The sequence below is a fragment of the Ovis aries genome, chromosome 3 (genome assembly GCF_016772045.2).
Source record: "Ovis aries strain OAR_USU_Benz2616 breed Rambouillet chromosome 3, ARS-UI_Ramb_v3.0, whole genome shotgun sequence".
NCBI classification, from domain to species: Eukaryota; Metazoa; Chordata; class Mammalia; order Artiodactyla; family Bovidae; genus Ovis; species Ovis aries.
The window spans coordinates 213,687,886-213,712,920 of record NC_056056.1 but is presented as its reverse complement, the minus strand read 5'-3'; the positions used below and the strand labels follow the sequence as shown (position 1 = coordinate 213,712,920).

Genomic DNA, 25,035 nt, shown 5'->3' with positions numbered 1-25,035 from the left:
CACAAGTAGACTGAATCCTACTTCTTTACATTGTAATGCTAATCTCCAACCATAATCATTCATTTCATGCACATCTCCACAAATAGACTGAATCCGACTTCTCCACCCCAGTATTGTACCTTCGTATCTGGCACACATCAGGTCCATGATAAATCTGGCTCATTAATCAGTAAATAATATATAATCTTGGGCTTTTATAAACTGTATTTAGGCATACACATAAACTTTAGCCAAGAAAGGAACTACAAAAGAACCCTAGATCCAACCTTAAAATAATTTCCTACATTAATCAACTTAATACTATATTATAAGCTCTTTAAGGGTCTGCTTCATTCCAAAGGGGGAAGAAAAGCAAAGGTCCCTCTCTAGAGTCAATGAGAATTTCACAGCAGAAGAAATAGGCTAAACAAAAAAGATTCGGTGAATTCAGTGAACTTATCAATAGGAGACCATGAATACTGTGAAGCTTGGATTTTTACTCTTTAACAAGGAAATAATCCTACAGGTCAACCATTGAAACTGGTTCCAGCCTTTTCAATGCCAATAAAGTCTAAAGCCTACTGTCTGAGAAAAGAATATCACGTATGAAGAAGCATTAGTTCCCTTTAGTTTAATCAGAGCCTCCTACTGGAATCTCATATGGATCAATATTTAGGTAAACTCACAACCACTAAAGAGTTTTGCCACTTAAAACTCTAGCACACCATAAACACACAGAATGCAGTGCCCTAGTGTTTACATGTTTAACCAGCTGTGCACCTAATTCTAGTTGCTAACATATAAACCCTACTCAAATAAAAAGATACAATCAGGTTGTTGATTAGATTTTCTCACCAAGAAAGCTAACATATAAAACAATCAAATAAAAAGATACAATCATGGTGTCGATTAGACCTTCTTACCAAGAAAGAGCAGTACGACAGCTTTTCTTACAAAATGAAATTTCCCAAAACCAACCAAGTTTTACATATAAGAAAACAAGAGGTCTCTTTTATGAGCCTGCCTAACATACAAACACCCCTTTCATGCGTAAAAAGGATAGTACCCTTCGTTCTCCTCCATTATCAACATCTAAGATATTAAAACGTTAACTGTTAACATCTTCACTTGTATAATTTACACATAGTCCAACTATTAAAGGAATCCATTTATTCTCTGCTGGTGGGAAAAAAAAAACAAAAAACCTTTCCTAATATACTCGGGTATAGAAGCTACTAAACTAGGTAAAATCCCCTTTAACAAGTTCCCCCTAAGCTGCTTTCTTATTCAATCACTCAGCTGTCTAAACAGATTGTTGAGTTGGAGGGAAGGAAAAGGATGGCTATTCTTGGACTCCTATTTACTTATAAAGAGCAGAAATAAACATTCCATAGTGAGAGGAACCGACAAAATGAAAAAAGGGCAGTGGTCACTAAAACTGCCTTCTTTTGGGCAAGGAAGACTTGAAACAGACTTGAAATAGATGCAGATAGGTGCAAACTAGCTGCATAGGCATTAAACAAACTCCCTCCCCGTGCGGGAGGAGGGTGTACACAAAACATTTTTAGTTATCCAGCAGCGGGATGGACAATAGTTAATCCTAAGAACTCCTCTTATATATCCTCGCTTTGTTTGTTGTTGTTTAGTTGCTAAGTCCTGTCTGACTCTTTGTGACCCCATGGATTGTAGCCTGCCAGGCTCCTCAGTCCAGGGAACACTGTAGGCAAAAATACTGGAGTGGGTAGCCATTCCCTTTTTTGGGGGATCTTCTCAACCCAGGGATCAAACCCAGGTCTCAAACACTGCAGGCAGATTCTTTACTGTCTTAGCACCAGGGAAGCGGTGGACCTGATGATTAATGGAGAGGTCCAATTAGGTAATACAAAAAGCCTAATATCATAGGAAAGAACTAACAATGAAGAATTCAAGAAGGAAATATTTTTTAAATGATTATTTAGAGAAAAAAGACATTTTCCTTAAAATGATCCCTCTAATTAGAGTATATCCCTGGTAACTGGGCTGGAAAGAAAAGAGAAATAATGTAACTATTACACTATATAGAGCCTTTCTTTTCCTTATACAATTTTTATTTTACAAGGAGAGAAGAAAATTGATGGAGGAAGACGACGACTGATGTCAAATGCAGGCCGCACATAAATCCATCGATCTGCAGGCAGCTCCATATTGGCACAGATTTCTTAACATCTTTTGTTTTGGTTTTTATCAGCATTTCCAGTTGTCAGAAACTATCATGTTTCAACATGGGTGATTTATTCCTACTCAAGTGGAACTGATTACTCTGCCAGGCCCTAATCACTGAGCGAAGGTAGAGGAGACTTTCTATAGGTTGTAGTACTAAGGACAAGAAATCCCCCAATACTTCTCGCAGCCACCTACCTACTCTGAGCATCATTTGAAATTTTTCAATGATGCCTCCACACTGATTCTAAGCAGTCATCAGTGTCAAATTTATTGTGTGAAGTAGGTTCAGGAATCTTAGGCTCTTCCTTTCTTTTTTTAATCATGTATCTACTTGGTGCTTTTCTCAGACATTAATTATCAGCATATCCTGCGTTTATTCTAATTATCCTTCTGTACCTGTATTTACGAGGTTTCCGTGGCAGCTCAGTGGTAAAGAATCCCCCTGCCAATGCAGGAGATGCAGTTTCAGTCCCTGGGTTGGGAAGATCCCCTGCAGTAGGAAATGGTTAACCTACTCCAATATTCCTGCCTGGAGAATTCCATGGACAGAGGAGCCTGGTGGGCTACAGTTCATGGAGTTGCAAAGAGTCAGACACAACTGAGCAACTGAGCACATGAACACAGGAACCCTTGTATCCTGACTTGTTTGTTTCACAAATTCTGGGTATTTTGAAGCAGTAGTTCAATGATGACCTTAAGGTATGTCTCACATTCCAGTCCACACAAATGAGCCATGGGCAAAGAGTAGAAGAAAGTTAAAAATCATTAATCGGTGGCATTCTATTCAAATACCCACAATACTGTCTACAATGAAGAGTCACTTCACTTAAAACTGCCTGCTTAGCTGCTGTGTCAGAGTCTGGTCTGGCTGGGATGCTGGGAGGACAGAACGACAGAATAGCAGGTCCTCACTATAAGCAACCAAAACCCAAGAACCTCACCAAATTTAGTGAATTTTCCTTGGTCAACTTGCATGATTTTTCTAAGCTGAAAAACCCCTGCAGGAAAAGAAAAAGTGTTAGAGATAAAAGTAAGGAGGTCCAGCAATCACAGGAAGATGAAACAGATAAAGAATAAAATACATGTCTGATGCTAGAAGCTATTTTCTGGTGAGGGTATACATCGGTGTGGCAGAGAGAAGGAAGGGTACAGAAAGTGACTTCGTCAAAGTCTGATTTCACGTTAACTTCTTCAGGCGGTTAATTATTTCAGCTTCTCAACTAGAGTTGACAGGCACCTAGGCATCTATCCAAATAGGGATTCCCACAGGTGAGAAGTCAATGCAAGTTAATTCATGTCAAATGAGAAGCAGTTTTAAGCAGAATATTAACTGTGCTTTGAAACTTTGATCAAGCGGTTTTTTTTTTTTTCTTCCAAATCCTTTATCCCTTTCCAGATACCTATCTATGTCTTTATACACTAGTTCCTCCTACAAGGTCTCCTGAGAGACTACCAAGAATAACCTTTGTCCCAAAAGGGACCTGACCCTTTCATACTGACTTGTTAATTACCATTTTTCAAGCTTAAAATGTGTATTCAGTCGAAACAGAATTCAGGACACTCCAAACTAGAGCCTGCAAGAATCTGAGGATATTAATATGGCACACGATCAACCGAAAATGGACACATTCCGTAAATCCTCAAATTATTTACTAAGCTGCTCAAAAGTCCAAAGAAATGATGTTTTAATAAGGGTCAAAATTACTTCTATGTTGTACAAAGCATTACAGCATAAGCCTTTGAATAGTTCTTATTTACATTATGCCTTAGCCATCGAAAATACAGAATTTATCCAAAGGCCACATTCTCTCAGGTCCGCCCTTAGTGCCTCCACGATAATGTTGGTACAACAGGGCTCCATATTTCCCCAGGTGAAAAATACAAAGCTCTTTAAAAACATATCCACTCTTATCCCAGGAATGCAATACTGACTCAACATACAAAAATCAATCAACAGAACAGTCAGACATGACTGAGCACACACACAGATGATGCTGACAAAAGCAAAGTTAAATCAGACTCTGCAAGTTCAACCATCTACCTTCCTTAAAGGTCTACTTGAAAAGGTGAGGGGGGGAAAAAGTTACATAAGCAAAGTAAATCCACATGGAGCACACTCCCCAGCAGAAATACCACCGTCAATCAGACTTCATTGCCTACGTATTGTTTTTTCAATAAAATGCTGCAAGAATTTAGCTATATATATTTTCCACTGAGAAAAAATTTTTAATTTTTTATAAAAATAAGTAGAAGAAAGAAAAGGGAAAATCCTAATGCCTAAGTATTAAGCTTTCAACTTAAATGCAATTAGGGCCTGACCTTATCTTCTTCTAACTTAGCTAATAGCTTGTGACTTTAAAACAATACTTAGAAAACACTGCAAGTAATTCTTATTAAAAATCATTCTTGCTGTTTAGTCACTGAGTCGTGTCCGACTCTTTTGTGACCCCATGGACTGTAGCCCCTGCAGGCTCCTGTGTCCATGAAATTTCCCAGGCAAGAATACTGCAGTGGGCTGCCATTTCCTTCTCCAGGGGATCTTTCCCACCCAGCGATCAGGCCCGCATCTCCTGCACTCGCAGGTGGACTCTTCACCACTGAGCCACTAGGGAAGCCCTTGTGACAAGGCAGCACAATTCTTAAAATATTAATTTTCCCAGAATAAATTAGTAAATGTTGTTTTCAATGATAAAACATGTCTTTTCATTTTATGATATGGAAAAACTGAAGAAACTAACATAGTCTTAAAAACTCCACAGAAAACAAAGTATATAAAGAACCTGTTCTTCCTGACTTCCTACCGAAAACAAACTAACAGGAGACTTAAAGAACCAATCCAGAACCAAGAAAGGGGAAACCTTCTAATTCTATCCATCAGTAGCTTTCCGCTACTGTTAGATCTGAACTCTAAATACTTAAACTTAGGACACTGGAGATGCAGGCCAGGCAAAAGAAACAGACACTACAGAGCAGAGACAGGAGAGATGATAACACCTGCGTCAGCAAATTAAACTCCAAGCTCCATTACCATTTATAATCCATCAAGCAAGGGGCGGTACAATTTCAACACACATTCTGAATGCAGCTCAGATTCAAATGCTCAGTTACATTTTCCAGGTCAGTGGTTTATCATAAAAATAAGAGATCTACTGTAACACAAAACTACTTTAAACCATCGGGGAGAGCCCTGCAAAGGAGGGGCTGACGCTAATCCTGTTGTACAGCACGCCTGGCCATCTGCTATTGTCTCATTTCATTCTTGGAGCACAAGGCTATCACCATGCATATAAATACGTTCATTGCTTAGAAAGCAAGAGATGGTGGGCGGGAAGGGATGGCCCAGTTTAGTTCAGTCACTCAGTCGTGTCCGACTCTTTGTGACTCCATGGACTGCAGCACGCCAGGCTTCCCTGTCCATCACCACCTTCTGGAGCTTGCTCAAACTCATGTCCATTGAGTCAGTGATGCCATCCAACCATCTCATCCTCTGTTGTCCCCTTCTCCTCCTGCCTTCAATCTTTCCCAGCATCAGGGTCTTTTCAAATGAGACAGTTCTTTGCATCAGGTGGTCAAAGTATTGGAGTTTCAGCTTCACCATCAGTCCTTCCAATGAATATTCAGGACTGATTTCCTTTAGGATGGACTGGTTGGATCGCCTTGCAGTCCAAAGGACTCTCAAGAGTCTTCTCCAACACCACAGTTCAAAAGCATCAATTCTTTGGCACTCAGCTTTCTTTATAGTCCAACTCTCACATCCATATATGACTACTGGAAAAACCACAGCTTTGACTAGATGGACCTTTGTTGGCAAAGTAATGTCTCTGCTTTTTAATATGCTTTCTAGGTTGGTCACAGCTATTCTTCCAAGGAGCAAGCATCTTTTAATTTCATGGCTGCAGTCACCATCTGCAGTGATTCATTCTGGAGCCCAAGAATTTAAAGTCTCTCACTGTTTCCATTGTTTCCCCATCTATTTGCCATGAAGTGATAGGATCGGATGCCATGATCTTAGTTTTCTGAATGTTGAGTTTTAAGCCAACTTTTTCACTCTCTTTCACTTTCATCAAGAGGCTCTTTAGTTCTTTGCTTTCTGCCATAAGGGTGGTGTCATCTGCCTACCTGACGTTATTGATATTTCTCTCAGCAATCTTGATTCCATTTTGTGCTTTATCCAGCCTGGCATTTCACATGATGTACTCTGCATGTAAGTTAAATAAGCAGGGTGACAATATACAGCCTTGACACATTCCTTTCCCAATTTGGAACCAGTCCATTGTTCCATGGCCAATTCTAACTGTTGCTTCCTGACCTGCATACAGATTTCTCGGAGGTAAGGTGGACTGGTATTCCCATCGCTTAGAGAATTTTCCACAGTTTGTTGTGATCCACACAGTCAAAGGCTTTGGCATAGTCAATAAAGCAGATGCTTTTTCTGGAACTCTCTTGCTTTTTCAATGATCCAACAGATATTGGCAATTTGATCTCTGGTTCCTCAGCCTTTTCTAAATCCAGCTTGAACATCTGGAAGTTCTTGGTTAACGTATTGTTGAAGCCTGGCTTGGAGAATTTTGAGCGTTACTTTGCTAGTGTGTGAGATGAGTGCAATTGTGTGGTAGTTTGAACATTCTTTGGCATAGCCTTTCTTTGGGATTGGAATGAAAACTGACCTTTTCCAGTCCTGCAGCCACTGCTGAGTTTTCCAAATTTGCTGGCATATTGAATGCAGTGCTTTAACAGCATCATCTTTCAGGATCTGAAATAGTTCAACTGGAATGCCATCACCTCCACTAGCTTTGTTCGTAGTGATGTTTCCTAAGGCCCACTTGACTTCGAATTCCAGGATGTCTGGCTTTAGGTGATCACACCATTGTGAATATCTGGGTCATGAAGATCTTTTTTTTGTATAGTTCTTCTGTGTATTCCTGGAGAATATACTGGAGAAGGGAATGGCAAACCACTTCAGTATTCCTGCCTTGAGAACCCAACGAACAAGGATGGTCCAGACGAGCCCAAACCCGTCCAGAGTGTGGGACAATCCAGCCATTACCACAGCTGCTACTATTCTCAAAAAACAAAGTTTAACGTGTATTTAATAGGCCAAAGTAATACATTATTTCCTGGTATTCTCCTTAAATATTAAAATAGCTAAAATATTACTTAAATAAATGGTTATAAGTAATATTTGTGAAAAGATGACCAGAGAATGCAGATGCCAAGAACAAGATGATGATGAAAGAAGAGTTACCATCTCCCTCTTCCTTATGGAGTAAGTGTCTAAATCAAGAAGCCAAGCAGGTTAAGTGTTGTGTAGAATTAAGACATGTCTTCAGGAATATCTCAAGTTCCATGGGTTGGCTTAAAAGCTCAATTTACTTCTTCCTTAAGATGCTATGGAAAAACCAAAATAAACTTTTTGGCCAACCCAATACCTAAAAGGTTATGCTTAATATCTCACTGCAGATCAATTTCTAAAGTTTCTAATGGAAAATCTTCGGGGCCAGGGGAAATAAAAGTTGAATTTTACTTACTAGTTTCCTAAATAAAGTAACAGGATAACAAAGATGAATGCATTCACTGAAAAGCTTCTCATGATGTAAGAAGTGGGAATAACTTTCCCAGAGACTCTTAACAGAGTTCATAAGGTGAGGGTGGGGGTGGGGAAGGGAAGCATTCAGAGCTAGAGATCTGCCAGAAATTTTTAACAATCCGATTACAAATGTATGAAGAATGGAGGTGCCATTCTGGGACATGAGCCTCTTGGCAAGGACACGACCTGCCTTTTTCACTCACAGCGCTCCCTCAGCCTGGGACATCTCACCCCTTCCCCATCTGCTGAGTAAACGTCATGCACCTTCAAGACAGTGCCGCTGTGACTTTTCTCAGACTCCTCTCACGCAAGGTCGAATCTGAAATGCTCTGCTTTGTGCCCACGTACGCCACTCGTGTAGCAGCCTCTTTAGCTCTGAGAGTCTGAGAGCAGGAGCCACATCTTGTCTGTGTGCTCATTAGCACAGCACCAGGCGCACAGCAGAAGGTGCCACGCTGTCAGCATGAGTGAAGACGGCGGAGGATGCCTGGGACGACCAGAAGCCCAACAGAACGCAGTGACTGTGCGACTACAGATGTCCTCAGGAAGGACAGGAGCCAAGGAGACTCCCGTGTCCACAAATACTCCCTGCCCTAAAACGAATGGTACTGTCCCACCGTGTGGCTTCGCCACAACTCACTCACTAGGCTCTGTCAGTGAATATCTGCACAGTGTTTCCTCAGTTTACATTTTATCTCAGGCCAAACAAGGTTACTACTTGGAGTTCATCTAAAGTATATGTACATGGCAGGGTACCTTTACATTTAATAAGTGCTTTCCAAAACAGCTGTATCTAAAAGCCCAATAGCACTGCATGACAAAGAAATCCAGTTGCCATATTTACCAATACCTGATATTGTAAGACTTAATTTTTGCCAATATAGCTTAAAATGGTAAGTATAAAATGATTCCTTAATCTTTTACTTTACACTCCCCTGATGACAGTGTGGGTAAATGGGTAACTAACTGTTCATATTTATCTGCCATGTGTACTTCCTCTTACATCTATTTTCTTAATACATACATAAGTTGCACAAAAGCACATTATCCTGGCCTAAGGTATGGGTGCATGCATAAACACCAAAGGAAGTATTTATTTCTGGGAGATAACAGAGGGGAATACTATCAAGAAAAGGTATGCCAAAGAACTTGGACTGTATTTGAATTTTTACTTCCCAAGACGAATAACTACAATTACTTATTATGTTACTCTCTCTGTTTTCTGTATCTCTCAAATAACTAAATTATGAAATATAAAAAGGTAATATAAACGCATGGTCAATAGCATGCACTTATGTCCACTCTGGGAAAGGCGTTCAAAGGATTTCTTGGGGAACCAAGAATTAAAAGAAATGTAAACATTGGAAGTGAAAGAGGAGAGTGAAAAAGTTGGCTTAAAGCTCAACATTCAGAAAACGAAGATCATGGCATCTGGTCCCATCACTTCATGGGAAATAGATGGGGAAACAGGGGAAACGGTGTCAGACTTTATTTTTGGGGACTCCAAAATCACTGCAGATGGTGACTGCAGCCATGAAATTAAAAGATGCTTACTCCTTGGAAGGAAAGTTATGACCAACCTAGACAGCATATTCAAAAGCAGAGACACTACTTTGCCAACAAAGGTCGATCTAGTCAAGGTTATGGTTTTTCCAGAGGTCATGTATGGATGTAAGAGTTGGACTGTGAAGAAAGCTGAGCGCTGAAGAATTGATGCTTTTGAACTGTGGTGTTGGAGAAGACTCTTGAGAGTCCCGTGGACTGCAAGGAGATCCACCCAGTCCATTCTGAAGGAGATCAGCCCTGGGATTTCTTTGGAAGGAATAATCCTAAAGCTGAAACTCCAGTACTTTGGCCACCTCATGAGAAGAGTTGACTCATTGGAAAAGACTCTGATACTCGGAGGGATTGGGGGCAGGAGGAGAAGGGAACGACAGAGGATGAAATGGCTGGATGGCATCACCAACTTGATGGACATGAGTTTGAGTAAACTCCAGGAGTTGGTGATGGACAGGGAAGCCTGGTGTGCTGCGATTCATGGGGTCGCAAAGAGTCGGACATGACTGAGCGACTGAACTGAAACCTTGGAAACAAGGCAGGCTATGGTGCAACAACTAGAGGTAAACATTAAATTCACTGAAACAGAAATGAAGGCTACACAATGTGAATTACCATGAGAGAAACGACAGTTCTTTCCCTTCAACAAGGAACACAACGTAAATATGAAAAGTACCATAGACACAGCGAAAGACAACACAGTTTACCGGCAAAAGACACAGCGAAAGACAACACAGTTTACCAGCGAAAGTCAGGAAGGGTGATTATAAACACACTAAGTATTTTTCATAGAAAGTAGTCAACAGACATTGCTTCACTTTTAAAATGTGTTAAATTCAGACATAAAAATTAAATACATTGCTAAAAGTAATACAGAGATTAGGAAAACTAGACACAAGTTATACTTTCCCTACTCCATGAAACTGCTGTAATCAAGGTTACAAAGGACCTTTGCAGTATTAAACCCAATGGAAAATTCTCAGTTTGCATCTTATTTACCTCATCAGCAGTATTTGACAAGGCTAATCATCACCCCCTTGAAATTTCCTTAACTTGATTTCTAAGACATCACATTCCAGTGAAAAGTCATAAACCTATTCTTTGAAGAGAGGGATTTGACAAAATGATTCTCAAGTTCATGAGGAGAAAAAAACAAGTGAGAAAAGTCAGAAATTGCTACAAAAAAAGGAAAAGAATAAAGCAGAACAACCTTACTGAACACTAAATGCATGACAAAAGTGCAATAATTAATAAAACTTACTACTGGGACAGATAGAGAGGCAGATACATGGAACAGGCCAGAAATAGGCCCAGATTTATAGGACAATTTATTTGTGGCATCTCATGTCAGAAGAAAAAAAGTAGACTATTTAATAAACATTATAATGACAGCTGTCTGGCCACATATAAGAACAAAAAGCTGAATCATTACAGCCAATACATAAATTTTATAAAATAATTTTTAGATGTAAAGAAAAAAGAGACTTTAAACAAACCAGAAGACAGCGTGTGTGAGTTACTTAATAACCTTGGTGGGCATAAGGGCTTTTTGAGCACACCCCAAAATTCAGAGGACACAGAGGAAAGGACTACTAAGTCTGACGTGTAAATTCTAAGACAAATACCACCAAGGAAACAAAGAAGAAAAAGACAAAACATATTTTGGAAAGCATGAGGAAAGAGGCCAGTTCAACATGGGAAAAAATTAATCCATGATAGAAAATGTAAAAATGACAGGAACATGTAGGTTCTCAAAGAAAACTATGAAATGCACTCAGATTTAAACAAATATTAAGCAGGAAGGTAGACATTTTTAATTATCTACGAGGTCAATGGAAATTTTTACAGGTTTGGCAACAATTGTCTGATGAAGCTGTGAAGAAAGTCATCTGAATATAAAAAAGCCACAGGCTTTGTAAAAAACTGGGCATCCTTTTTTTTTTTGGATTCACACAGTATCACTCTTGAATGAGGTGTATTCATGTCGCTATCCGTTATGCTGTCATGACAAATATATAAATAAGAGGGAAAAAACCCTATAAATATCTACTGACACAGCTATAGGGCATCAGTTAATTATGGTGTAAGACACTGAAGGCCATGCAGACACTAAAAACAATGAGATAAAAAGACACAAACAAATGAATAAAAAAGTATGATCCCAGTTGTCTTTTTAAAAAAAGGTGACACAAACAGGCCCATATATATAACCAGATATTTAATAAAAGAGTATACAGTAATTAACAGCAAGTTACATCTAAGGAGCTGCACTGACAGGGCCAAAGAATGAGAAAAAATAATTTCATTTCTGATGTTTTTGTACTTCTTGAATTTTTTTTACCTTGAACAGATATTACTTTCATAATTTAAAACTAGCAAAAGCGTACAACAAATTAGCATCCACTAACAACGTATCATAGGCAACTATTTAGAGTGATCTAACTTTTATGTGTACTCGAAAGCAGATGAAAACCAAACTCATGTAACAGAGGACAAATACTAAACACAGTCTTCTGTACACAAAGGAAAAGCTGAATTTGAAGTGTAATAAGGTGAATTATCTTCCCTGGCTATGGTTAGAGGTTAAAAATGAACTGCTGCTGCTGCTGCTACTGGGACAACATCAAATACTTCTCATCCATCCCCTCAATGGAAAGGAACAATAAACAGCAGTGCGTACTCTGTCACCTCAAAGGCAGCCTTAATGAAGCTAAATGTGGGAGGGGCAGATGATCAATAGTACTTTCCTGACTGATTATAGGGTGTTAACCTCTTCCCAGTAGTGATTAAGCTAAAAAAGGAAAGAAAGTATTCTTTTCCTTGAGATATGCACATTACATGTCAGTAGAGTAGCACGTGTCTCTATTCAAAACCGTGGTCCTCTTAACCCCGAGGATGGAACAGCAAGCACCCGACCCATGACTACACTAACATGTCACCACAGTTGCCGTATGAGACAGAAGACCAGGAGAGGCAGAGGGATGCCAGTACAAACTATTGGGTGATTTATAAGGCGCTGTGCACAAACAGTAACATGGAGAATACGCCTGAAGATACCAGACAGTGTTTACTTGGAAATTTTAAGAACCGAATCTGCAGAGCAGTTTTAACAACCTACCTCCTTCAACAACAGTTTTCAATTCCTACCTGCCAAAGTATCAACAGAGGAATGAGAGACAGACTTTGACAGCATGTGGGTACAAGGTAGAGGGCCCTGGGTTCAGAACACCTGTACCTCACCTTCTTCTGAAGAACGTTGACCTTCCGCTCCTTCACGTCCAGCATGTCCTTGAGGTCGTGGATCTCCCCGGCCTGCGTCCCCTTCTCTTCAGCCATGTCCTGGATTTGCTTTGTCTTCTTATTCAGCATGGTTTCCTTCTCTTCCAAACGCAACCGCAGAGCGTCCACCTACGAGTGTTGAGATTTTTACAAGTGATTAACTGAAAAGGAGGACTTCCCAGGTGGCTCAGCGGTGAAGAACCCGCCTGCCAATGCAGGAGACTCCAACTTGATTCCTGGGCTGGGAAGATCCCTGAGAAGGGTATGGCAAGCCACCTCAGTATTCTTGCTTGGAGAATCCCCATGGACAGTGGACCCTGGCGGGCTACAGTCCATGGGGGTTGCAAAGAGTTGGACATGACTTAATGACTAAACAATAATAACTGAAAAGAACAGAATGTAATTCCTTCCCAATACATGTGCGCCGTTACCCAAGTGATATTTTTATAGTAAGCTTACATTAGAATCAAATAACGGGGCTCCCCTGATAGCTCAGTTGGTAAAGATCTGCCTGCAATGCAGGAGACCCCGGTTCAATTCCTGGGTTGAGAAGATCCGCTGGAGAAGGGAAAAAGCTACCCACTTCAGTATTCTGGCCTGGAGAACCAATCCATGGGGGTTGCAAAGAGCCGGACAGGACTGAGCAACTTTCACTTTTTGGAGAAGGGAAAGGCTACATACCACTCTGAATGTAATCATGACTACTTAGAAATTAAACTCTAAAATTTTGTGAGTTCTTTCATAATGAAATAAAAATTTTACATCAGTTAAATTATGATGGTATCAAGATAAATAGATCTGAATAAATGGGACAAGATAGAGAACTGTTTTAAAAAGGCTGAGCCTTGCTACTTCTATAAAAGCAGGTATGATCCATCATGTTTTGCAAATTTTATGTGCATTAGAATCCTTCGGAAGATTTGAACAGAATGCCAGGATAAGCCATCAGAGTTTCTAATCCAGCAAGGTTGGGGCTCAAGAATCAATATTTCTAACAAGTTCCCAAGTGATGCCACACTGCTTTAGAAAATTTAAAACTAGAAAGAAAACTGTAACTTCCACCAAACATGACACTTGCCGAATCAGATACTACAACCCACTGGCAGCTGACAATGTCATCACACACGCAGAGATCTGTGAGGCCAAGCAAGTCTACCACCAGCCCCTCAGACTATACAGCTGAAGTTTGCTGCCCAAGTACCAACACATCCGGAAGTAATAGCATTATAACCATAATATCAATAATATATCAAAACTATACCATATCAAAACACTAAGGAGGGAGGGTCAAGACGGAGGGGACATATGTTTACCTATGGCTGATTCTTGTTGATGTATGGCAGAAACCAACACCACACTGTAAAGCAATTATCCTCCAATTAAAAATAAATTAAATAAATAACTAGTTATTAGCCCAAAAAAAAAGACCATAAAGAACGCTGAACATCCAAGAATTGATGTTTTCCAACTGTGGTGCTACAGAAGACTCTTGAGAGTCCCTTGGACAGCAAAGAGATCAAACCAGTCAATCCTATGGGAAATCAACCCTGAATACTCATTGGAAGGACTGATGCTGAAGCTGAAGCTCCAATACTTTGGCCACCTGATGTGAATAGCCAATTCACTGGAGAAGATTTTGATGTTGGAAAAGACCCTGCAAGACTGAAGGCAAAAGGAGAAGAGGGTGGCAGAGGATGAGATGGTTGGATGATACCACCAATTCAATGGACATGAACTTCGGTGAACTCTGGGAGATAGTGAGGGACAGGGAGGCCTGGTGCGCTGCAGTTCATGGGGTCACTAAGAGTCAGACATGGTTTAGCAACTGAACAACAAAGCAAAAAAAAAAAAACCCAAAAAACTAACATTATATAAAAATGATATGGTATCTGAGTATCAATACTGTGTGTGTGTAGTAGCATTTACTGCTCAACAGATATTGAGGAAAATTTCCTAGGAAACTAGTCTCATTTGAAACTGCTATAGATAAACCATCATGTACTTATGAATTATCTTAAACCATGCTAGAGACGAAAAACATATAAACGAAAAGATTTCACTCTGCTAATCTCTATTTCAACCACTTCAATGTCACCAGGGCTGCAAAGCCAGATATTGGGGAGCCATCTTTTCAGGTCTCATTTATAATTCTTCACCACAAGTTCCACTGTCCCCTCAATAAACACTCCCTCATCTGTAACTTTCCTCTGGTTTAATAAATGATACACGGCAAGCTTTCTTATATTCTGCAAAGATTCACCTAAGAACTTTCAAACTCTGAAAATCTTATTTCTGAAACTCAGCTCTTTCTTCTACGCCTGCTAAGCCTATTCTTTGTTCATAGCATAACCTCTGACCCATCACCCTTTTTGTTATCCACCTCCATTGTGGTTTTATTTCTCTCCCCAGCCTGAGCAATCATTTCAAATACAGCCTCACATCATTTTGTTTTGTTTTGTTTTGTTTTGCAGTCATGTTTATTGCACAAGCCTTTACTTCTAAATTAACCAGTTTTCTTCATTCTACCCTCACACTTCTGAACCTTCTTGCATGTGGTCATGTACGCGCTTGCCAACCACGCAAGAGTATTATCGAAAGCCCTCAGAGTTCTGAGGACAGTAACCGTGAGACCTCAGAGTGCTGCTGCTTTGCGAAAAGCACCTAGATGCCCTGCTGCATTTTTGCATCAGATCCCTGACTCTGCTAAGTGACCTGGAGGTGGGCCTGTGCTAACCACTCACTAAACCCTGCGTGCTGTTCTGAGGGAATGTCAGGTATGAGACCCACAGGAACTGGTGACTGAGAAAGGTAATGAGTGAAAACTCTTGTTATAGACACACACTTTTGGTGTTACTGCAGTGGGAAATGCCAGCTTTGATATTCAAAATATTTTATATCCCAAAGATTAGGCACAAACTACCCGCGCCCACATACACCCTAATCACTAAATGATCTTTTCAAGTCAAGTCACCTGTGTACACTTTATCTTGGTCTGTTTTTTCATGCAACGCAGAATTTAAATGTGCTGGTCTGGAGATCTAAGATACAAAATACCACAAAAACCACTTTGCTACTACTAGATTAATCGCTGTGAATTCTACACTGATCTTTTGGTTTGAACTAAATTCATAGTGTAATTTTGCGTGAGGTCCATATTTCACAAACCACACACACACACACACACAAAAAGCATATTCAGGGAAACCCCTCAGCGATTAGCAGGATACACAGTCATCACCCTAACACCATTCTTGGCAGGGGGAATAATGCCTTGTTTATTCATGTCCTCTGGGCTGGAGGAACAGCATCTATCCAGCTTGCCAAGCATCAAGGTCTGTGGCAAGCAGGTTATGCCAACTTCAACAAAAGCAGGAGGCTTTTCCTCTGCAGGACTTTCTCTACCAATGGACGTGAACAGAAAAATAGCTACCCTGCTGTTCTGGTCTTTTATTTCTGATCACAAAACTATTAATAATCTCAACTCCCTTCCCACCAAAAAAAAAAACACCAATAATAATCTCAACCCATCTTAGCCTTCTTCTGTTTTATATCAATAAATAGATTTACCTAAGAGCACAGTAGTATTTGCATGGAAACAATGGTGTATCTCCTATAATTCCCCTCTTGGAGTTATAGGACTCATTCTGCTTCCAACTCTCCGACCACGCCTTTTCAATGTTCTTCACTGGTGCGTGATTAAGTCACTTCAGTGGTGTCTGACTCTTTGCAACCCCATGGACTGTAGTCCACCAGGCTCCTCTGCCCATGGGATTCTCTAGGCAAGAGTACTAAAGTGGGTTGCCATGCCCTTCTCCAGGGGATCTTCCCAACCCAGGGATTGAACCCAGATCTCTTACATTAACCCAGGTCCTACATTAACAGGTGAGTTCTCTACCACTAGCGCCACCTGGGAAGCCTGTTCCTCACTGGACCCTCTGTCATTTCCTTCTATGTCTTACTCCCTTCAGCTTCCTCTGGAGAAACCACTTCATTCCTAAGGCTTTAGCCACCACCCCCCCAACAACAGCACCCACATATTTATTCCTGGTCCCAACCAGTTTTAAAAACCTGAGATTCTAACAAACGTTTCTGCTTAAATCAGATATTCCGCTGAATATTCCGTTTAGAATGAGTTTTTTTTTTTTTAAAGAATCTTTGCTTTTAAAAGACCTTTAAAAGTGTTCAAACATTAATGCAGATTAAATCTGAGTGATGTCTATTATGTTATTTTCTGCATTTTTCCTGTATTTGACAGTATTTTGTAAGGTTTTTAAAAATTAAATAAACTACTCCTAATTTTAACACTGCAAAAAAAGCAAAGCCCACACGAAGTGACCTGCCCAAGATCATAGCATAACCTCCTGTCACCACTTCTCCCACTGTCTCCACCTAGAAAGGAGGATGAACGAAGGGCACCAGGCCAGGAGACCAACACCACACACAAGCAGACCTTTTAAAAAGGCTATTTCAACAAACTCAGTGAGTTCGTTTGACACCCCAACCCAATGAAAAGCTGAAGAGCTCAGAGAAACTTCAAGAAGACCACAGGCAGAGATGTGTCATTCCAGTTTGTTTGTACAAGGGTAGGAGGGGGTTGCAAACGTATAGTCTAAAAAAACCCAATGGCAATACTTTAACCCAGTGATATTTAATATTAACCTCCAAATTCAGATGAGCGCATCATAATTAAAAAACTATTCTAGCCACATTAAACATATATTTCAACCTTAAGAAATTGGCATTATTATTAATTTCATGGACCTATGAAAAAATGGAAGAGGAAAGAGGTAAAATAACTCATCCAAGGCCACATAACTAATAAATGCAGGACACTGTGTTTCAAACCAAGGTTTGACTTCAAAGCCCAGGCTTTTGACCACAATGTTACTAAATCCAGACCAGCTCTGTGGAGGTTAACAGATCAACAGAGGTGTTCACAAAAACAGGAACAATTCCGTGGGTGTTATTAATACACACTGCCCCCAAAGACCTCAATCCCTGGCTTTAGTGATTTGAGAGCCAGATGAAAGTCCAGGATAGCTTCAGAGAGGAAGACAAGACCAAATAAGAGCAAAAGAAATATTAGTAATTACAGAAAGAGATGAGAACTTTTCAACAGTTGATTCAAACTGACTTTTAGGGGATCCAACAGGAGAAACTTGCTTTGGAAAAAGTGTCAAGTGTCATCAGAGTAATTTACAAAAAAAAGTAAATCCTAATAAACAGGCATATAACACTCATAAAATCACCCCGATTCAAAAGGAAGCTAGCTTTCCTACTGTTATTGTTCAGAATGAGACACTTATATTTGAGCAGTTGTCCTGATAACTTGTGGGAGTAAATTGCTGAAACTCAGTTACTCCCCCAATGGCTAAAAGCAAATATAAAAACCATCCAAGAATGACCACAAACACAGTCTTTGTTCTGTACGGTACAAGAAGCCAATCACAAGCCCATCTGTCTGAGACCCAGCTAATGAGAACATTATTTGAGAGGGGTACAAAGAGAAGGATGAATTGCCAAGGGGAAGAAGTAATCTATTAGACTGTGACAAGCTTTTAAGTGTTTGCATCATCACTAACCAACTGCCTGGGACTCTGGTTTGCACACCTGCCACCTCCATCCAAAGCTATCACAGCAGCAAGCCTGGAAGCAGGCTCACTTCTAAGGCGAGGGTGCCCTCTTCTGACTCTTTCATAGTACTGCATGCAACCAGGTACTGATGTGAAAAACTCTTCTAATAAAGCTCCTCTCCAACTGAACTGATTAAAAGAATTTGGAGAAGGAAATGGCAACCCACTCCAATATTCTTGCCTAGAGAATCCCATGGACAGAGGAGGCTGGTGGGTTGCTGTCCATAGGATCGCAGAGTCGGACACGACTGAAGCGACTTAACATGCATGCAAGTTAATAAATTTGCAGGTTACATTTTCCAGGTAGTTCTGTATCTGCAATTCCACGAGTAAACCTTAATTTTGCTTGATAAAACAGTAAACAGCAGAACTTCCAAATAAAATTTATGCCAATGGAAAGTGGCCACGTTCTCTCACTGTTTTAGCAGTTTACATACATTAGCTGACAGTATTATAAGAACTATGATGATGCCGAAAGCTAGATGTACGAAGACTTTACTATGTGTCAGGCACCAGACGTGAATAAACTGGCTTAATGTTAACCACCTAATGAGGCCGGCACTCCTCTTCACCTTACAGATGTGAAACGAGGCACAAAGAACTTAAGCAACAGGTCAGAATCTGCACCTGCTGCTGGTGGTCAAACTTGGTAACGCTGATGCCAGAGCTGTATTCATACCCAAAACATGCCTCTAAGGTAGGAAGCTGATGCCATGACTAAACGAAACATGATCAAAGTAGAAAAGGCCTAAGCAAGCTGTAAGGAAAATTATAAACACACCATCTAAATCGCTCATTTTCAACAAAATCACACAGTATAAAAATAGCATATTATGTGAAATATTTGGGTCATTTTTCTCTTCCTCCTCACTTGAAGATACTGAATTTCTGAGTCTGTGATATTTTTCTGCATTCTTTTTACTACCCATTCCTTTTTCTCATTAAACTATACCTTTGTTGATTATCCAGTTCTTTAAAACAAAACCTTAATCCATATTACATGACTTTTCTTCTGTAAAGAGAACTGCAAGGAGATCAAACCAGTCCATCCTAAAGGAAATCAGTCCTGAATATTCCTTGGAAGGACCGATGCTGAAGCTGAAACTCCAATACTCTGGCCACCTGATGCGAAGAACTGACTCATTGGAAAAGACCCTGATGCTGGGAAAGATTGATAGGAGAAGGGGGCATCAGAGGATGAGATGGTTGGATGGCATCACCGACTCGATGGACATGAGTTTGAGCGAGCTCCGGGAGTTGGTGATGGACAGGGAAACCTGGAGTGCTGCAGTCCACGGGGTGGCAAAGAGTTGGACATGACTGAGTGATTGAACTGAACTGAAAGCAGAACTGCTTATCTACTCCTACATAAATTCTCTACATCACTGAGCTCTTTAGAAAATATTTTCCTTTAGACGGTAAATCCAAACAGCATCATCATTGCAAATACGACAGGTTCTCATCTGTATGAAATTATTCAGTATGTTCTTACCTAAATCTAGGCTGACAGCCTAGGTCATCTTCTAAGATTTCTAAAAATGATAACCCTATTTTCAAACAGGACGTGAAGGCATATATCTAATAATCTGCAGTTCAAAATGAGATGAATCTTGAACATTTTTGTATTCCACAGTTTGCATACTTAGAGCTATTCATAGTACCAAAAACTAAGGACACTTAATAACCCAACACAGGCTGCCCAAGCTCATGGTCATTCATGACTGCAAGGTTTACCATGGGTGAGAACAAATGCTTTTACAACTAGCTTTTCATTGCTATACTTGCATGTGTGCACGCTCAGTCAGGTCTGATTCTTTCTAACCCCATGGACTATAGCCCGCCAGGCTCCTCTCTGTCCTTGGAATTCTCCAGGCAAGAATATTAGAGTGTGTTGCCATTCCCGTTTCCCGGGAAGCTTCCCAACCCAAGGATCAAACCTGCGTCAAACTTTCCAGCATTGGCAAGCAGGTTCTTTACCACAGAGTCACCTGGGAAGTCCTAAAGTATACTTAGAAATATCAAAAACATATGTAAACTGCACTGGTTTTTAATTTGTTAGATCCAAGAATGACAGAAACAAGATGATTATAGTTTAGTGCAATAACTGATCATAGTGCTATAGAATCCCTCATAACAGTATCCACGGCTCCCATACCTCAACACGACAAAAAGTGAAGAAGTAACCCAAGTGCCAAGGTGCCCAGGAACGGTGTCCCTGCAGACCCTAGCACGCGTTTACCTCTGTCTGCAGGATGGCAGCTCTCTGCTCCTTAGCTGTCAAGGACTCCTTTAGCACTTCGATGTGCTGTTTGCTGTCTGAGAACTGGTTGGTGAGGGTTTCCAGCTTTGTCTGCAGGGCCAGTAGTTCCGTGTCCTTTCTGGACAGCTCCTGCTTCACCTGACCAATCTAGAGAAGAAAAATAAAACAGTGTAAGGAAAAAAGAAATAAAACCAAGAACTTCTAATCTGAATCTCGGACAGATCCAGGTTGAGATATGCAGCATTAATTTTAGGACAGGGCACAATTCATCTTTTTGCATCATCTAATCTTAGATGACCACCCCCACCCCCAAAATAAGCTTATTCAACTAATAGGAAAATTCCCAGTTTTCATTTATTGTCTCCTAAACTTTTGAAATCCTTTAGAAAAGGAATGGATCACGAAAAATCCCAATTCACTTAGATGATGATGAGATAACAAGAAGCATCTGATCATGACTAAAACAGTTTTCATTTTATTAAGTCATAATAAACTTCAAATCATAAAGCAGGATTAGTGTAGCTGTAATACAGAGAGAAAAAAGAAACTTCCTAGCACTGCTATTTAAACTCAAAAGCTGCTACTGCAGTTCTTCTTTCGTTCTGAAATGAAAGTTTACATGAAGTCTCTGTCTCAAAAAGCCACTTTTAGTGGTATAAGGTATTATAAGTGTACTTAAAAAAAAATCTTATTGTTTTGAGGAGTTAGGGATACTGACCTAAAAAAAAGACTCCACCTACAAAGTTGTATCACCTACAACATGTCATATGAACTAAATGGATAAAAGTATATAACCTAAATAAAAAATGCATAAAATCTCACTCTGTAAGAGTCTATATGGGTAATTTGAAGTTGAATTACTCTGACAGAGCAATCCATAAATCAACAGGTGCCACTCACCCCCTCCCACAGATTTTTCTCATCTTGACATGTCTGTTGCTTAGTTGCTAAGTTCTGTCCAACTCCTTGCGACCCTGTGGACTGTATGTAGCCTGCCAGGCTCCTCTGTCCATGAGATTCTCCAAGCAAGAATACTGGAGTGTGGATTGCCACTTCCTCCTCCAGGGGATCTTCCTGACCCAGGGACCAAACCTGTGCCTACAGCACTCGCAGGAAGCTTCTTTAATACCAAGCCACCAGGGAAGCCCAACGACTTGGTTAACTGACAGAACAGTGAACAATTTTGCTTTTTTTTTTTGGCTGTGCTGCATGGCACGTGGGATCTCAACTCCCTGACCAGAAACTGAACTTGTGCTCTGTCCACTGGAAGTCAGAGTCTAACCACTGAACCACCAGAGAAGTCCCACCTTGACTTAGAAAACATTTCAATTCAAACATCTCCTTTACATTCTACTGTGTTTCTAAGAATTTTCAGTCTTTTATTCTAAATGTAACCCAACTTGACAGTAATGACATCTGCTTTTACATTATGTCTACTGCCTGGGGCAAGGCATTCATGCACTAAAATACAGACTAATTACTCGAAGTATAAACTTGGTAAGAAGTCAGTAATCACAGTATCACTGAGGAAACAAAAAATATTTTTTTTTAGGTCGAATGTATCTAAACTATTTCGGCTGCAATAATCTTAGGCACTAGGGCCAAAGCAGTTGAGAACAATTTCCCATGAGAAAGTATGAAATAAATTTTACTGTAATTAAAATTAGACTTTTTTAAGGGGCACTAAAAATAAATTTCTAATTTACTCTTCTGTTTCAGCAAGAAGTCAAGCATTTTCCTCATATTCATGAAATCTCTATTTATAAATCTAATTATTCATTCATTCAACAAGTATTCCTGTGAGCTCACTGAATGCAAAGTACTGGCTGATACGACTGACATCAGAGGAAGATAACTGCCAACAGCAGCTGTCTCCACCCTGAAATACAGCAAGGTGCCCAGGAGTCACCACGTACTGGTGGTATAGCATCTTTCACAACATCCCTTTACCGACAAAAAAACACACACTGTGTTTGTTATCCCATCCCTAACAAACAGAAGGCATGAAAAATGCACTTGTTGTATGAATGAATATAGAGGAGGAAGGTTCCCACCTCATCAGCTAAAGAACCTATGGCTTAATCCCAATACCAAAAAAAAAAAAAAAAATGGATAACAACAAAAAGAACCCATGGCTTATAGATTACTCAAATTTCCAGCTACCTCTGACCATGTGATCAAAAATTAACATAAAAATTTCAGTCTCCTCCTCATCTGCATTATTAAATAATCCTCAAATAATGCTATACTGACCATAAAGACTGAGAAAGAGAAGAAAATATTCTAAACAGAAGAGTTTGGAAGCACAAAATTTCCCTAGAAGTTAAGAGCATACAACGTTATGTGGCAGCCTGGATGGGAGGAGGACCTGGGGGAGAATGGATGATGTATACACCTATGACTGAGTCCCTTGCTGTTCATCTGAAACTACCGCAACAGTATCCATCAGCTATACGTCAATATAAAATAAGTTAAAAAAAGAGACAAGTTAGGAGTACAAGGCTTTGCAGTCAATCCCAAGTAAGGATAGATGTGTCCTCTAGAATAATTTCCTCTCTAAGCCTTGGTTTCCTAATCAGTAAGATGGGGAGAAAGCAAACCTGTGCCACTATATTGTGTACAGATTAAACAAACAAGAAAAAAGTGTATGGAATGTTCAGCCTCTTGTGTGATACAAAAAGATATTAATAATAGCTGAGGGAAAAAAGTTATAGATCAGCTTTTCCTCTGGACAATTCATGGTTACCACAAACCAAACTGGACCCTTTTAGACAAAATATCTCACTTTTCTATCTACACTATAAAGGGGTCAATAAATAAATAGCAAACACACCAAATTAGCACAAGTGTTTTGTTTTTGTTTTTTTAAATGCTGCATTCCAGTCTTATCCCACCATTATTTTCAAATGCATCTTTTCCCCTGACACTTGTGAGACAAATGTGTGCCCGACTAGCTCAGGGCAGTGGCGTGCAGGCCCTACTGGCATAGGTCCTGGCACCAGAGGGCTTGTGTAAAAATCAAACTGCCTCTTACTAGCTGAGTATCCTGAGCACCCCTATGTGTTCTCAGTTTCTTCATCTATAGATTGGGTTGATAATATATCTACCTATATCTAACTTAGTAGGTTATAAAATGCTTATAATAAATACTCAAGTGTTAGCTATTTTTAAAATAATCATTTTATCACAGTTTGAAGTGGAATTCCAACTTCTCTAGACAGGAGATGGAACTAGATTTGGAGACTAATTTACTAGATAATTATAAGTTAAGCTGACCACTTCCTAGACATCTGTTCCACAGAAAAGTAAAATGTGTTGCAAAAATCACCTATCGGGGACTTAAGAGGCGATGTCTACCTAGGAGGGTAAAGCGCGTCACTCAAGAAGTGAGATTCAAACAAACCCTGGGCTGTGGGCCTAGAGCATCTGCACACTCTTTGTACCTAAGAAGAGAAAGAGACCGTCCACATACATCAAGTGTCTGGTGACAGGAAAGGAGCCGAGGGGAAAAAAGCTTTGAAGCGCCATCCACGCGGTGACAGAGCAACGATGGAGAACCAAGGACAGGCCCTCCGGAGAGCGCACGGCTCACGGCACACAGAGGGGGAAGAGGAGTCGGTTAAAGAGCAGCGCGGGCTGGTTAGTGCAGCGCCGGGCAGAAATGCCGACCACAGAGGGAGAGGGGAGCACCCAGAGCCAGCCGCAGGTCCCGCCGCAGGACCGCGGCACGCAAAGGGTAGATCTTACGGCAAAGACCTCAGCCTGCAGACCAGCCGCTCTCTTTTTCAGCTCCTCCCCTTGGGCCTCTTTGGAACTTAGCTCCTCCTTCAGTTGCTCTACCTGTCACGACATTGTTATTCCTTTTCACTCCAGTGTCAACTTGGGTCATCTTCTTACCTGCTTTTGAGCCAGAGCAGGAACTGGAAACAACAATAACTCATAGAACACAATCAGATTGGTTCCGCTAATTCCCACTTCAAAGGACTCCTGGATGAGTGTGCTCTTTTCACAGGGCATTTTTCAGGGATTGGATGTGCTAACCAACAAACGGGAAGCAGAGACGATATTTTACTTTGTTCTCAAGAGAGAGGGACAAATCAAGCTAACAGAACGTTGGATGTATGGATTTTTCAGTTCTGGAAGTTACATGAAACTGGCTGTGGTCACACATAACAGATTCTTAGGATAACAGAGGAATATTCTACTGACTTATATGCAGGTATGGGGATCACGGTGAGAAGCCAGAAACTGTACCACAGAGGAACAGTTTCCACCTCTAAGAAACTGGTGAACTGACACCCTGGCATATTGGGGGGTGGTGTTTGGGGGATGCTTATATTCTAGCTAACATTTTATAACTGAAATTATGATCTTTAATTAAAACACCACAAACCTGATAAACTGATAACAGTAATAAACTAAATCCTCCAACTTGCCTAAAATAGTTGAGAAAATCAAACGAAGTGCCTTTGGATCTAAGGAAGGAATACTGTGACCGGTTATAATGCAGACTGACCTGTCTCAGCCTTCCTTACTGT

The 25,035-nt window shown here is 40.3% G+C and overlaps 1 protein-coding gene across 30 annotated transcripts in view; it reads right to left on the bottom strand.

The window, feature by feature from the left end:
- The window catches only part of ERC1 (ELKS/RAB6-interacting/CAST family member 1), a 271,872-nt gene that overhangs the window by 172,628 nt on the left and 74,209 nt on the right, over window positions 1–25,035 (bottom strand). For 19 of the 30 annotated variants that reach the window (XM_060413515.1, XM_060413514.1, XM_012175590.4 and 16 more), the window contains 3 exons: window positions 24,254–24,337; window positions 20,477–20,644; window positions 12,566–12,733 (listed from right to left, as the gene is read on the bottom strand). In XM_060413515.1, coding sequence (XP_060269498.1) covers window positions 12,566–12,733; window positions 20,477–20,644; window positions 24,254–24,337 — 420 coding nt within the window. The remainder of the gene's footprint in view (window positions 1–12,565; window positions 12,734–20,476; window positions 20,645–24,253; window positions 24,338–25,035) is intronic. The other 11 variants (XM_060413527.1, XM_027968039.2, XM_060413531.1 and 8 more) reach the window with 1 other exon arrangement.